This window comes from Somniosus microcephalus, chromosome 30 (assembly GCF_052327205.1).
Source record: "Somniosus microcephalus isolate GS21.2 chromosome 30, FLI_Smic_1.0, whole genome shotgun sequence".
NCBI classification, from domain to species: Eukaryota; Metazoa; Chordata; class Chondrichthyes; order Squaliformes; family Somniosidae; genus Somniosus; species Somniosus microcephalus.
This window is the reverse complement of record NC_141016.1, coordinates 17289718-17306023: the sequence shown is the minus strand read 5'-3', so window position 1 is coordinate 17306023 and position 16306 is coordinate 17289718. Positions and strand designations below refer to the sequence as shown.

Sequence of the window (16306 nt, the reverse complement as noted above, 5' to 3'; positions counted from 1 at the left end):
GATTGCCAGGTTATGCAGCACACAACAACGAAATGGGAGACTCGCTCAGTTGAGTACTGAAGGGCTCCTCCGGAATGGTCCAGACAGCGGAACTGTTGCTTGAGCACGCCGATTATGTGCTCAATGATGTTCCTGGTAGCTTGATGGCTCTCACTGTATCGTTCTTCAGCAAGGGTGCTGGGCGCATGGAGCGGGGTCATCAGCCAGGTGCACAGAGGATAGCTCTTGTCCCCGAGAAGCCAGCCTCCTGGGTCTTAAAAAGGTCTGCCACAGAAGTCTGGCGCAGGATGAAGGCGTCGTGGCTGCTGCCTGTAAAGCGGGCATTGACAGCGACTATCAGCTGTCTGTGATCACAGACCAACTGGACGTTCAACGAATGGAACCCCTTCTGGTTGCAGTAATCCTCGGCATTCTCTTGCGGCGTCCGTAAAGCCACATGCGTGCAGTCAATGGCGCCCTGGACCATGGGGAAGGCCGCTATTCTTGCAAAGCCCATTGCGCGCTCTTGCTGCTTGTCGATGTACTGACGTCTCCTTTTAAAGAGGGCATTCGTGACTTGACGGATGCAGCAATGCACCGCGAACTGGGAGACATTGGCAATGTCCCCAGTAGCGGATTGAAAGGAGCAGGTGGCAAAGAAGTTGAGAGCCACTGTGACCTTCACTGCCACCGACAGAGACGTCCTGCTCCTCAGTTGAGGCTGCAGATCTGGCTGAAGCAGGTGGCAGAGCTCAGTGACCACCTCCTTGCTGAATCGCAGCCACCGAAAACACTGCTCCTCAGACATATTGAGGTATGAGAACTGTTGGTGGAAAACCCTGGGACGGTAAGGTCTCGTGTGCCGACGCCTGTTGGCCCTCCTCCATCTGGCCATGATTGGCACTCTCTCTCTCCCTCTCAATGTAATGGAGAAGCCCAACGTTCCCACCCATTGCAGCCCCCATAGTATGTGGCCACTCAAGGTTATGCCGGTGAAAAAGCAAACCAACTACAAAGTTCTGGTCAGAAGCCAAAAGTACCTCAGCGAGCGCTGACTCAATGCAGAAAGCTCTCTCCCTTTGTCTCTCTGCAAATCTCTCTCTCTCTCTCAGGGGTAGTCCAAAAATGGCTACCACAAAGCAGCCAGGAAGAGCCCCCTTTAAATAGCACCCCCACAGCGACTGGGAACCGTTCCAGTCGCTGGGAACAACAGGCGGAAAGGAGGGGGGCACGCCACTGAATTTCCGGTTTGGGGTGCCCCAAGGGCGTTGCACCATGAAATGATGTCAGGATCTGCGTGCGCAGCTGAGCGGACGTTGCGGTTTAGCGCTGCCGCTAAATGTCTGCTCAATTTCGCGAGAGGCGCAGGTCTCGCCGCGCCCGGGCGCTAGCTGGCTCGCGCCCCACTTATCGCCCTCTCAAGGCGCTAACGGGTGGCGCAACCAACTGACTCTCTCCCCCTTGGTCTTTACTCTGGTGGTTTAGGATGTTAACTGAAGCACCTATTTAGACAATGGCATGATCCTGATCACATACCCATTCTTTTCTCAATCAAATTTACTTCCAACCTTTACCAAACTGCAAACTCTTTGCTGGGTACAATCAATTTTAGATACTTTTAAAGTTGCAGCCCAACTAGGGGAAACATAATCAATGTCCACTCATTACAGCAAGGCAGATCAACGGGATGAGCTACTACAGAGAAACAATGGTGATAGACGCACACACACACACCGACTACAAAGAAACACAGGAACAAAAGTAGACCATTCAGCCCCTTGCCCCTGTTCCGCCATTTTATTAGATCATGGCTGATCTGCACCTCACAGACAAAAAACAGGGCTGTGGGACGAAGCACGACTGCTCTTTCAAAGAGCCAGCACGGGCACGACGGGCTGAACGGCCCCCTTCTGTGCTGTCAGTTTCTAATGATTTTGTGACTCCATTTACCTGGCTTTGCTCCATATCCCTTTATACCCTTACCTACTACCTAGATTATACTTCTTCCCACCCTGCTTCCTGTAAGGACTCCATTCCCTTCCTCCATTGTCTCCGGCTCTGTAGCAGCTGCTCTGATGATGCCACCTACAGCACCAGAACTAAAATGTCCTTTTTTCTCCACCGCCATGATAGTCTGACCTGTTTCCCATGCTTCAGCCCTCGCCCTTCCCCCTCCAGAACTGTGATAGGGTTCCCCTTACCCTCACCTTCCATCCCATCAGCCTCCGCATTTGACAGGTCGTCATCTGCCAATCCTACCACCCAACACATGGTTCCCCTCCCCTCCTCCCTAGTTCACTCTTGCATCGCCTGTACCACCTACTCTCCTTCCCTTGGCACCTTACAATGCAGGACAAGAGGTGGAACGCCTGCCCATACTACCGTCCAGGGTCCCAAACACTCCTCCTGGGTGAGACAGTGATTTACTTCCTCTTAAGCTAGCACACCCTCATCGCTGCTCTTGGTGCACTCTCCTCTGCATCAGAGAGACCAAATGCAGATTTGGTGACTGTTTTGCTGAACACCTCCGTTCTGTCTGCAAATGCAACCCTGAACACACTCTCGCTTGCCACTTCAATTCCTCCCCGTCCCCACTCTACCCTCTCCGTCTTTGGCTTTCTGCACTGTTCCAACAAAAAACCCAATGCAAGTCCGAGGAAGAGCACCGTATCGTTGTCCGAGGCACTTTATAGCCCTCTGACCTCAATATTGACACTTTTAACACGTCACACCTTAACTGCAGCTCCCATTTTCTTTCTGGCAGGAAGTGCTGCAATGCGAGATGGATGTGCTGGCGTTTCTGGGGATGTGTGTCGGGTGGGGGGGGGGGGGAGCAGCCAATCCTCCCTCTCTCTGTCGAACCACCATGCTGCCGAGATGGTGACCAACCTATCAGGCACCGGGGGCTGCTGGTGCCTGCTCTGTTTTTGCCATTTTTCACACTCCCCTTTCTATACCACCCCCCCACCCCTTCAGCTATTCACACACTCACGCTAATATCAATTCTTCCATTTGACAGTGTCCTGTTGCCAATGTAAGCACTTTACAGGTCATTCTATTTCTTTTCCTGTGTGTCTTGTTTTTCCCTCCCCCTTCCCTATGTCTTGTTCCATTTTAAATGCTGTTCATCTGTAATATCTTCCACTTCTGTTGAAGTGTGTCTACACCAGAAACGTTAACTCTCTCTCTCTCCCCAGACACGGAGTGATTTCAGCATTTTCCGCTTTTGTTTCAGATTTCCAGCAGCTACAGTATCTTGCTGTTTGTTCATCCTGTTAGCGATTCCCCAAGTACTACCAAAAGGAGAAAGCTTTGTTTCTGGTCTCTTTACAGCCCCCCGACTGTACCAGTATACAGGACCCGGCATGATCAGGTGAAATGGAAAACTAAACTTGAATGAGGTCACTTCAGTTTGAGCCTTTAATGGATTGTTGTCCCCAAGTAAAGACCACAAGAGCAAACGCCTTAAGTATACCTTCGAGCCCTGCAACGGCACGCTTTAAAAGCCGCTCTCAATGCATTGCTTACCTTTAACATCTTCGTCTTCAATAGTCGTGTTACTGCTGTCTGAAGACTCCTGCAAACAAAATAGAAACGGCATTACTCGCAATACTCCAGGCACTCACCGCTTGAACTCTGAACTAACGGTACAAATACTGAACTCGGTGCAGAAAAAGCAGTCAAATCACAAAGCTTAAGAACTGAGCCAACCAGGGCAGGAGAAAGCATGATGATGGAGCAGAGAAGAATAAAGGAACCAGTTTTTAGAATTTAATCCATGCAGTTTTGTTTTTTTTACACAAATATTCTATTTATTGTCAACGAATAATTTTAATTAGGTGGATTTTGTTACAAAAAAATGAGATCATCAGTGAATTTAAAGCTTGCAAACAAGTCATTTGACTTGAGAGCAAGAAGGCCGACGGGATCCAAATGCATGTTTAGATTGCCAGTGTGCCATGCGGTTTCTGGCAGTCACCATTTCGAGGAGCTTACGCCCTACGTTCTCTGAAGATCCCACTGTTCAAATGCTTCAAAAGCAGCATTGTTAAAAAGACGGAGCTCTCGCAGTTGGGAGCCACGTTGAATGCGACTGTTGCCCCTGCCAAGGTGTGCAGGCTGGTCCCTGCAAGTCCCTCTCATATACAACCTTCCTGATAAGAGAATCGTGCCTTTTAAAACCTGAAGAACATTCACTGCAGAAAAGATTGCAAGAAGGGATGATGCTGAGATGTAAATGCAAGCAAGCTACCTGATTTGTAAGATGAGCATTTAAGCTATCTTTTTTGTTGATTAGGGATTATTCTGCAATAAAGGCCAAATCATTTTCCAACCCTCTCTATTTCTTTTGGATGTGACAACTCCTACCGAGCATAGTGTGAACTTTGGGGCTAGTATACCTCCGACTCAGCTGGTATGTGTCTTAAGTCCCATTATTTCAGTCGTAGACTCAGTCGAATAGAGGTGGATACGTAAACAGCTCATTTTCATAAAAATAGTGCTCGTTTGATGATTTCCAACTGTTGGGCTCATCTAATCAGCAAGAACAAAAGCTCCCATTGATCTGACAGGTAGTGTGGCTCTGAGAGATGTAAAGTGCAGACTTTGCTGTCAGTTGGAAATGGAAGTGTGTGTTTCAAAAGTTGGTGCTGTCTGGTTTTGGAAAATGGAACCAGTGGAGAATTGGAAGGGACTGTGTTTTGGGAGACTTGCCCTGCACAATGCAGTGGAGATTACACATCATTTTAAAAGTTGCTGGCTCAAATGCTAGCAGTGTGCAGTCGAGGGAAGTTACTGTGTCACAAGTTGGAACCAGCTAGACCAGCGTGAAGCAGAGCTCGTGATTCTAACCCTGCGTGCTGTATTTAATGGTTTGTACAACAGTCTTCAGTCTCACACCCAACCTTTGCTGTAACTGGGGGAATGAAGTCACTTCTTTGTGACTGTAATTACAACTCAAAACGCACAGATGTGACAAACTGAAACCGAGTGAGGTAAAAAGGTGTTGTCAGCTGGCTGTGGGTGGGATAATTATGTTCCCTGCTGGATAGGAAGCAAACGAGGAGCTTCTCATTCCACGATTTGGACCCAACAAAGAACAAAACGAACTTATTTTACAATTACAACACAAGGCAAGAACTCCAGCACCTCAAAGCTTTTATTGCATTTCAATCCAATCATGTCATGGCCTTCCCTTATCCTCATTATAGACAGTTCTTTGATTCAAATGATAATGTATTTGACTGAAAACCAGAGCCTTCTCAACGGCTGTCTGCTGCACTTCCAACCGCAGGTTGAGGTGTGAGTGCAGACTAAAGATGCCATAATATCTGACAGACAACCAAGGGACACTGGCCGACTGCCTCGGAGAGCGACAAGGTGGTGGAAACTCTAATCAGATTGTTGAGAGTCTCAAACCTGTAGTGTACCAGAGGACTGATGAAAGGACTCCACCCTGGTGGTCAGTCTCCCTATTTATTGGTCTGTTCAGTGCCAGGCAGGAGACCCTCAATCCTTCATTACCAAGAAACAGTAATCAGAACCTGGCAACTCTTGCTTAACAACAGGGACACATTTTCCACAACAGAGAGTGACAAGGGGAGATTTCAAAGATGGGAAAGAGTACAGCACAGACAGATGGTACCTTTATCCCATCCACAGGGTTATGGATGACAGTAGTTTGTGGCTCCTAAAGAGAATGAAAGCAGATATAGAAAAGGAAATTTTAGTGAGGAGGAAGAGGGTTAAAAACCAAAACAAAAAAAACTGACAAGACAGGGAAAAAAAAGGCCACAAGCAGAGAGAAGAAATAAAAACCTGACACCTTTCTCCTGGAGAATTATACCAAAAAGAAACAGTCTTGTGTGGCTAGAAATGGATAAAAGATGAAAAGGATCGCAAACCATGTTTGGAATGGGGTGACTTTGTTATGCTGCTAAATTGTAAAATTGCAGAATGAGAATGGCGCTCTCGCCACAGCGGAGCCCAAACGGGAGCTTGACTCAAGACATTCTTCCAGCCTTGACTTGCCCGAATAGAACCAGTTTTTAAACGACACACGTTAGTTTCACTCAGGAGAAGGGGGGGGGGGGGGGGGATGGAAACTGACCCCTCGGTACTCAATTGAAAAGATAACGGGTAACATTGGTTAAACAAATAAAGCCTACACTTACTTCCTGTCACTTAATGCTCGGAGCTGTACTTCTAAATACCAAATGTTCTTGCAAGTTAAGGTTAGAATTTGGCGTCTGCAATTGTTTCAAACAGCATGCAAGTGGCATCTTTATGAATTACACTTCTTATAATTATACAGGATAGTTTTTTTTCCCCCCCACTCGTAAACAATGACTGTGCATTGCAAGAGATAACAATGAATGTTCATACTAATGAGACTAGCCTGCTAAGGTCCATATATTGCAGCCTCACTTTATACCCAGTTAACATTGATGGAACTAGTGAGATAGAATTAGTAGTTTTATTAGGGAATTCTCTTTTGCTGTGGCTGTATATTTAAGTTTACCCCAGATTAACACACAGAAAAATCTGAGAAAATGCCACACTCGAAGTTCAAATCCTCAGCGAGCTTCCATACTGGCTTCTTAATATCTTAGCTTCTGGATTTCTTGCCTATTAGACACCTAAATGCTGCCGTCAGTATCTTGTCCTTTAGTAAGGCAGACAAAAGTTGGATAACTATCGACTTTTCAAGAAAAATTTTTAACGGCAAAATGTAAGGGAATTTATTTAACTGTTTAAAGCTCAGTTAATGTGTAGTTTATCGTGGGTTAAACGTGGGGAAAATAGGGTGGGAGGAGATGAGAGAGAGAGAAGAAAAACTGGACGATGGTGTACTCAGGTGAAAATCAGCAGCAGAACTGTGCCATTGACCGCTGACGGAGGCCTGAGAGATCGCCAGCCCCCCATCCTGACTGCATGACCCAAAGCAACCCACCAAGATTTCACTGGGGAGGGGAGTAATGACAAAATTACATTAAAACTGTGGAACCTACCAGTTCATCTAATAACATAAATATCTGCATTATCCCCAGAGCTTCAGGAGGCTCTCACAGTTTGATACGACTGAGTGACTTGCCAGGCCACTTCAGAGGGAAGTTAAGAGTCACCCACATTGGTGTGGGACTGGAGTCACATATAGGCCCAGAAGGGGTAAGGGCGGCAAGTTTCCTTCCCTAAAGGACGAGCGAACAATCCGACAGCTTTATGCTCACTTTTTATTTCCAGATTTTCTTTTTCAACTGAATTCAAATTCTCAAACTGCCACCTGAACTCCCGTTCTCTGGATTATTAGTCTATTAACATAATTAACCACTGCAGTACCGTACCCTCAATCTACAGTAACCATTTATGTAGCGAATGAGGTTCTTGTGTTGTCCAGTCCCAAAGTATATTTATTAATAAAGCAAGATTTCTGATTACTGAGAGTGTGCTGCTGTTAAATGGCTCAACCACCCCCCCCCGCCCGAGGTACTAACGCTTGGGCCAAGGCTTAATAATAGTTTCTGAACAAAGTTAGTGAACAGTTCAAAACTTGCTGCTGTGCCAAAAGCTGGAACAAAACCCTTTGGAGGACCAAAACGTCAGTATGTGTTAGACCTTAGTCTAGTAACACCCTGCCAAGTGTAATCTGTAGAGTGTCAGCAGGCTTTGAACATCTGAAGGCAAGAGATTTCATCTACACTCCAGTTTTGCACATTGACATTGTATGTTCGTGTGGGGTCATGTCAGCTTTCTCTGTTTTGCGGTGGCTGTGGCTCTTTCGGCACGCCCCACTCCATCCACGCACCAAGGAGCGGGGGGTCGAAAGAAAGTTACTCTGGCCCCTTGCACCACAACCAACCACAAAGAGATACGCAAAGAAAACCCTCCTCTGACTTACCTGGAAATTTTATTCATCTTCTCTCCCCCTCCAAAAAGATAAATTAATCAGGGGGTGTGACCAAAATAATTTTTTCTCACTGAGCGCCCCTTCCCACTGACACTCCCGGTACAAGCTGCTGAATCATATCACAGTCATTAGCGAAGAGAAAAGCCAGTGCAAGATATAACAAGACAAACTAAAACAGGAGGTACTCGTGAAACATGGCTTTCACCTGCTCCCTACAAAGTGGGCGCTGAATTATATTAATACTCATCAACTTGCTCAATTTAAATGCGCACCACTTAAAATGTTCACTATTGAGGTACTCAGTTTAAGTTATCTATTGGGGGAGAAAGACGACCACCAAACTTATTTGGAGCTCACTGCACAGAACAGTCCAAGTTTCTGTAAGTCAAGCCATTTATTAAATGGAAATGGTGTCTTGGAGTCCTGCATTTTGCCAAGCTGGAGAAAGGTTTTCTCCTCTGGCAATTCATGGAACAGTATTAGTTTGAAGGAGACGCGATGGAATCAAGTTGCAGAAGGTCATTAACAAAGCCCTCAAAACAATTTTTTTGGTTCGGTGGCAAAACCAAGTTAATTGAAGATCCAGCCATGCTTCACCAGTGCCTCTGAAAGTAGTATAAGAAGAGGCAATACCAGTGCAGGGCAGGGAATGTTTCCTTTGGGACTGGTTACTACGTTGTTTTTGGTGCTGTTTGTCTGGGGCTGTGCAGAAAACAACAGAGGGTTTTAGGTTTATTTCATGTCCACTCCTCACCTCCTAGTCCCGCCTGGGACGGTAGATCAAGCTGAGCCGGCAGATACTGAACTGTCTGGGGTGCGCAGCCTGTTCAGATGCAGATGGTAAGCTGCAAACGGTGACCTGACCCGGTGCCAGCGATAGTTCTTTGGATCGGGCTCGCTCCGCTGCTGTGAGGTGACACATGAGTGCGAGCCTCAAAGAGCAGGGGGGCCAATTTCTATCGAGAGTGGGCACCACTTTGAAAAGGCTAAGACGATTTTCTTAAACAGCCCAATTTAATTGCTTTATCTTTGTGCAGTTTCACACTCGTTCTCAAAAGTAGATTTATTTTTGGGCGTGGCGATTTACAAATGAGAACATGTGATGTTAATATGGGACCTGTTTTTGCCACGTGTTGTGGGAGCTACACAGAGCTCCATCAGCGCAGTGAAAGCATGGCACGTCAGACAGCTCAATTTCACTAGAAAAGCAAAAGAAAGAATTACGAACATCAAAGTCAGCGACACACCATTTCCAGTACCGTTTCTCAATCCCTCATTAGTCGAGTTGGACCAGTCACTATTGCCAACGCCTACAGATTGCATCCAAATGAACGGTAGTGATTTAACCAAGACACACAAGCGCAATCCCTTGGATGATATAACATGGACGATTAGGATGTTCTTTTGTTAGCTGAACCCACAGAGGAGGTGCTTATAAAAAAAAACTCGGTGGCAATTGGGACTACTATCAAAAACAAGAAATATGCCGTCACTCAAAAGATGGAGTGGGCCTTTGGCGTAGCGGTAGCATCCCCGCCACTGGGCCAGAAGGCGTAGGGTTTCGAAACCCGCTCCAGACAGTCCCGGCAAGTGGAGTCGGAGCTCCGGCTCTAAATTCTGGGTTGACATCCAGCGGGATACTTGCGTCCGTGGGTGTGGGTGGCCCCCCCCCCTCGTATGGGTTGTGGGAGCCCGTAAAACCCTCCCGCCATAGGACTAGCCACCCTAATGGCTGGTACGAAGATGGTTACGGTCACGGAAGGAGCGTTAATCGCACCCAGAAATCCTTCCACCACTTCATACAGTTCCCCAAAGGGAACAGTGTGAAGACATGTACGACAACGACCCAAAAGATCTTAAATGAACAAATAATAGATTTTTTTTCCCCAGATAAAATCTTGTTGCTTTGATCAGTTTTCCCCCAAAACATAGACAAGAACCCCCAGTCAAATGTCCTGCAGCCAATTTCCATTTTACTCAACGCAGCCCATTTGGGGGTAAATACTTCCATAGTCAAAAAGCTTCATTAATAAGTCCCTCCGGATTCAACCGGAAACATTCCGACTGTAGATCTTGCTGCTGTATGAGCTGGGCCGAGTCCATGTCATATTGATGATGGGCTCCAGATTATTAAAAACCCCAATCGGCAACAAGCCACTGACCTTTTCTTTCCAAAAGGGGAAGCTGCATCAATTTCTGGACTCTCGACTAAATATTCAATATTTGATTTATACGGCCTTGCCTCTGCAGGTCCGTCGTTACTCAGGGCTGCGCTACAGTCAAGCCTCTTGGCAGCTGCCATCACTGCCACAAGTTGGGCTGAAAGGAGACTTTGGAATTTGGGCAGAGGGCAGACACGGCAGGAACGCACACCAAGAATTTCCATCCGGATCAGAAGCAGCCATCAGACAGATGCAGATGTTTCCAAATTCAATCCAGATTGGAACTGGCCAGTCAGGTCAGGCACAGCTTTCGGTTTTTGTTTCGAGCACAGCTCAGAGCTTTGTAAATCACTGAACTTATGACTGGAGAAAAGGAAGTTCTGAGTCTGCCTTGGGTTGCCTGTACCCTACACTAAACAAAACCATATGCTCAAAAATGGGCCTGTACAACCTAATTCTACCACATCTAATGCTGTCAACCAAAGATATTCTATCTATAACCATAGTGAGGTCCCTAGAATGAGCCTAGTTTGTGTCCCTAAGTAATCAACTTGATTTAAGAACGTAAGAAATAGGAACAGGAGTCGGCCATTCGGCCCCTTGAGCCTGCTCCGCCATTCAATAAGATCATGGCTTATCTTCGACCTCAACTCCACTTTCCTGCACTATCCCCATATCCCTTGATTCACTTAATATCCAAAATCTATCGATCTGTGTCTTGAATATACTCAACAACTGAGCCTCCACAGCCCTCTGGGGTAGAGAATTCCAAAGATTCATCACCCTCTGAGTGAAGAAATTTCTCCTCATCTCAGTCCTAAATGGCTGACCCCTTGTTGAGACTGTGACCCCTGGTTCTAGATTCCCCAGCCAGGGGAAACATCCTCCTTGCATCTACTCTGTCAAGCCCTGTAAGGATTTTGTATGTTTCAATGAGATCGCCTCTCATTCTTCTAAACTCTCGAGAATATAGGCCTAGTCTCCTCAATCTCTCCTCCTAGGACAATCCCCCCCATCCCAGGAACCAGTCTGGTGAACCTTCGTTGCACTCCCTCTATGGCAAGTATATCCTTCCTTAGGTAAGGAGACCAAAACTGTACACAATACTCCAGGTGTGGTCTCACCAAGGCCCTATACAATTGCAGTAAGATGTCTTTACTCTTATACTCAAATCCTCTTGTAATAAAGGCCAACATACCATTTGCTTTCCTAATTGCTTGCTGTACCTGCATGTTAACTTTCAGTGATTCGTGTACAAGGACACCCAGGTCCCTCTGAACACCAGCATTTGCCAATCTCTCACCATTTAAAAATCTCTGCTTTTCTATTTTTCCTACCAAAGTGGATTAACTTCACATTTCTCCACGTTATAACCATTTGCCATGTTTTTGCCCACTCACTTAGCCTGTCTATATCCCCTTGAAACATCTTTGCATCCTCCTCACAACTTACATTCCCACCCAGCTTTGTATCATTAGCAAACTTGGATATATTACATTTGGTCCCCTCATCCAAATCATTGATATAGATTCTGACTAGCTGAGGCCCAAGCACTGATCCTTGTGGTACCCCACTAGTTACAGCCTGCCAACCCGAAAATGACCCATTTATTCCTACTCTCTGTTTTATGTCTGTTCACCAATCCTCAATCCATACCAGTATATTGCTCCCAATCCCATGCGCCCTAATTTTGTTTAATAACCTTGTGTGGCACCTTATCGAATGCCTTCGGAAAATCCAAATACACCACATCCACTGGTTCCCCTTATCTATTCTGCTAGTTACAACCTCAAAAACCTCTAACAGATTCGTCAATCACCATTTCCCTTTCATAAATCCGTGTTGACTCTGCCCAATCCTATTACTGTATTATTTTCTAAGTGTCCGGTTACCACGTCCCTAATAATAGATTCTGGAATTTTGCCTACGACTGATGTCAGGCTAACTGTTCTGTAGTTCCCCGTTTTCTCTCTCCCTCCTTTCTTAAATAGTGGGGTTACATTTGCTACCTTCCAATCCGTGGGATTTCCCTGACCACACCATAGTAATTAAACATCACTTCAAATTTTGCTTCTTAAATCGCCTCCTGTCCACAGAATTACCAAAAACTTGCCTGCCTTAGAAGTACAACTTTGCACAAGCTGCGGCTCGTGTTCTAATGATGTTACGCAAGCACACAAAGATTTTCAGCCTGTCGAAATCCGTATTTTTAATCAGTGTGTGTGTGGGTCTATCCACAAAAAGCTTTCCCCCCTCCTGCTTAAATAAGAATTGTGCATGCTGCAAGTAACCGAAAATGCTGGAGAGAGAGAGACGGCAGGGTCAGCTGGCGAGGGAAGGAAGAAGAATGATTTGTGTTTCAGTTGAGACCCTGTCAAGAGCCCAACCCAGACCCTTTCCACTTGTTTCCCCTACAGCTGTTGACTGAGCTGCTGCTGTTTCCTCTCCAAGATTATTGGTTTAAAAAAAACCTTCAGCCATTCAGAAATATTTTCACAAACATCGAATATTAAATTTAGAATCATTTAAGCGTTCTAGCGAAACAATCAACCAATCAAGTTCACAAGAAGTTATCGCCGGCTTCAAAAACGATTTCACTGCAGCAGCTACAAGGAGAAGCTGCCATTTTCACCACACTTGTGCAATATCCAATTTAAGTTTCCAGGTCCCTGAAGGTTCAGTCCTCGGGTGACACAGCACTGACGCATTCCGTAGGACTTGGCACAGAGAGGAGAAAGCATTGCTCATTTGCTGCCCGTATCCCAAGTCCCGTTCACCCAGCATCCCTGTGCTCGCTGATCTACATTGGCTCCTGGTTAAGCAACGCGTCCATTTAAAAAATTCTCATCCTTGTTTGCAGATCCCTCCATGGCCTCGCCCCCTCCCCATCTCCATAGCCTCCTCCAGCCCTCCAAGATCTTTGCGTCCTCCAATTCTGGCCTCTTGAGCATCCCTGATTTTAGTCGCTGCACCATTGCTTTCAGTTGCCTAGGCCCCAAGCTCTGGAATTCCCTCCCTAAACCTCTCCGCCTCTCTTTCTTCCTTTAAGGCCCTCCTTAAAACCTTCCTCTTTGACCAATCTCATGGCTCAGTGTCAAATTTTGTTTGATTACGCGCCTGTGAAACACCTTGGGAGGTTTTACTATGTTAAATGCGCTATATAAATGCAAGTTGTTGTTGTTGAGTTTTCCTTTCCTGATGAAACTCTAGTGGCAGACACTGAGCAAAGGCTGGATTGGTGCGGGCAGGGAGGAAGGGAACTCGGGGGCTGAGTGGCCCTGGTTATTCCAGTACAGCTCGGAGCAGCACTGAGAGGGGCCTGGGAGCTTTCCATTAACAAGCACCTTTTCAATTTCAACCAACACCATCTAAAATACATCTTTTAATAATTGCTGCTCATTGGTACAAACCAATGTTTCAATTAAAAATTTCCCCACCTTAATCACACAAATTTCAGTATGATTTTGGCTAATTGTACTTGTTTCTAATTATCTAGCAGGCTGTTCGTAGCCCGATCAGTGCTGCATGGTATCTGTTTGGAGCAAACAGGATTGCTGCAAAACCTATAAAATTTGTCCAGTGAATGGGGGTGGGGAAGGGAAGAGGGTACCGGAGAATCCACGTGTCAATCCACAAAAGAACAGAGGTAGGAACAGGAGGCGGCCATTCAGCCCCTCGAGCCTCTTCCGCCATTCAGTTAGATCATGGCTGATCTGTATCTTAACTCCGTCTGCCGTCCTTGGTCCCACAATCATAATATTCTTATTAAAAAGGGACTGAAAAATTAAAATCTCCTTTATTTCAGAGTTCAAAAAGGAATGGAATGAGTCAGCCTGAACTTTACTGGACTTCTATTTGTGCAGCTGTACTACTGGGGTGGGACAGGGAGTAAAAGTTCAAAAAAGCACTAAATTGTATTGCATTGTAGAGAATAGCTTTTAAGTTGATTGATGTCACTCTACAAATAGTTATAGCAGAAATATTCCACATCTTTAGTGTCAGAGACTTGACTAAAATTCTCACCGGCCAACCTGAATGATTGCACATTACAGGAAACTTTGTGATATCCGGCACCGATGGGACCGAGCTGTTGCCGTCCCATCAAAACTGCCGGACAAACCAGCGCTAATGTTGAAACATACGGAGATTTTGAGCTCCGTATCTGGCAACAAACCCTGTTGCTTACAGCTTCTAAACAGTCGGCCGTACCTTGCAAGCGTCTCTGTAGCTTAGCAACAGCTTCAGCGAGACCTTGCAGAGCCTGACTGGTGAAAAAAAAGCAACGAAAAGAAAAAAAAACCTAACGAAACGGCTCCTGATTTTTGCCGGTGGCTCGAGCATTCCGGACAGTTAACCTCCGGATAAACCAAAGTTTCCTGTACCTCATGGTGCCAGAGTTATTGCTCGAAGATACTGGAGATGAGCTACAGAAATCCATGTGGGTTTTGGTAACCAGGAACATTTCATTGTAACACTCAGTCATTAAGTGATAAATCACTGTTCGCTTGTTGTGTATGGTTCTATCTCTGGTCCCTTGGTGGAACAGTGCTAAAGAACATCTCTCTGCAATGAATAGCTGCACTGTATCTCATCACATCCATCACTCCAACCCATTAAAGCAATAATGAGCAACACAATGTTCATTTTAGTTTCTGATGTGCTTAATATGCACACAGTCACTTCATTATTGACATGAGAGCTGCTGCTTTTTGGCAGCGGTATGTCTTAATAAAAAAAAAATTAGTGCTTTGTGGTAAGATGAAACACATTAGTTAACTGTTGAGTCAGAGGTTGGAGCCAGGGCTGTGTCTCCTTATAGGAATGCCTGCACTTTCAAATGGTCACCAGTGATTCACATTACTTCAGATTAGCTCAATTGCCTCCGGCTCAGAAGGCGGTGGGTTCGAGCCCCACTCCATGTCTTGAGCACATAATCTAGGAAGGAGTGCTGCATTATTGGATGAGCCGTCAAAGAGGTCGGTCTTGACTGCCTGCTCAGGTGGATATTAAAGGTCCCATGGCACTATTCAGGAGAGCAGGGAGTTCTGCTGTATCTCATTTCACCACATCCATTGGTGTCCTGGCCAACAATCCTCCCTCAACTAACACCGCCAAAACTAGATCCGTCATCTCCTGGCTGTTGGTGGGTCTCACTGTGCACAAAATGGCTGCCACATTCACTTACATAGGTGTCTGCACTTCAAAGCAATTCGCTGTGTGGAGTGCTTTGGAACGTTCCTGCAAGACCTGATGAGGTGCTTTATAAATTCAAGTTTTTCTTACTGTAGGATCTCAGTAGGGATGTAGTCCAACAACCTTGACAGCAGCAAGTCGTGCTCCTGCCAGCAGTGGGCTCTTTCTGCCCACCCCTTGCTACATGTCATTACACTCAATGATCTTTTGCCCACATTTGTTCGATTTCATAGGATAAAGGCTCGGGTTGAATCTTCAGCTAGGCAAGAATTTAACTGACTACTGTAATGTGAGAGGTTGGCTGTCGGGTTTTCTTACGCAAGTTATTCTAGGAGAGCAATCCCAGCGAGGTTACTGGAAATGAGAGGGCCAGAACTCTGCCCAGTGACTACGAACAGGTGGAATTTCACTATATGGCCTCTGCGTCATGTCGGAACCTCAAAGCCCTGACTGAGATGGGGGAGTGCTCATGATTTCAGCGTTTCGGATGAGAAGTTAAACCGAGGCCCCGTCTGTCCTCTCAGGTGTACGGAGAAGATCCCATGGCACTATTTTGAAGAGGAGCAGCGGCGTATTCCCCGATGTCCTGGCCAATATTGATCCCTCAATCGACATCACTATAAACAGATTATCTGGTCATTATCACATTGCTGATTGTGGGAGCTTGCTGTGCGCAAATTGGCTGCCATGTTTCCTACATTACAACAGTGCACGTCAAAAGTACTTCATTGGCTGTGAAGCTCTTTGGGCGCCCCGAGGTCGTGAAGGACGCTATATAAATGCAAGTCTTTTTATGATTTAATGGGGAGGACCATTTTTGGGGAACTCTGTGAATGTTTAGCAAATTTAGAACTGCATTTTTAAGATATTGCAGAGGCTGGGTTACGGCTCTTCAATTGCTGTCCAAAGCGGAGAATAATTTTATGTGACAATCCTCATATGCACATTTGTTAAGTATGCTTTGGATAATTCTCTCCCGCTTTACAGTTCATTCACAGCAACAAAGATCCAAAGGTAAAATCAAATGTTAATACATAAACACAGTGTAAAAAGGATGCAGAGAATC

General features: G+C 45.8%; 1 protein-coding gene across 50 annotated transcripts in view; it reads right to left on the bottom strand.

The window, feature by feature from the left end:
* The window catches only part of LOC147097971 (calcium/calmodulin-dependent protein kinase type II subunit beta-like), a 298097-nt gene that overhangs the window by 42186 nt on the left and 239605 nt on the right, over window positions 1–16306 (bottom strand). For 28 of the 50 annotated variants that reach the window (XM_085971126.1, XM_085971096.1, XM_085971103.1 and 25 more), the window contains 3 exons: window positions 8519–8587; window positions 5624–5668; window positions 3508–3556 (listed from right to left, as the gene is read on the bottom strand). In XM_085971126.1, the coding sequence (XP_085827252.1) occupies window positions 3508–3556; window positions 5624–5668; window positions 8519–8587 (163 nt within the window). The remainder of the gene's footprint in view (window positions 1–3507; window positions 3557–5623; window positions 5669–8518; window positions 8588–16306) is intronic. The other 22 variants (XM_085971105.1, XM_085971116.1, XM_085971106.1 and 19 more) reach the window with 3 other exon arrangements.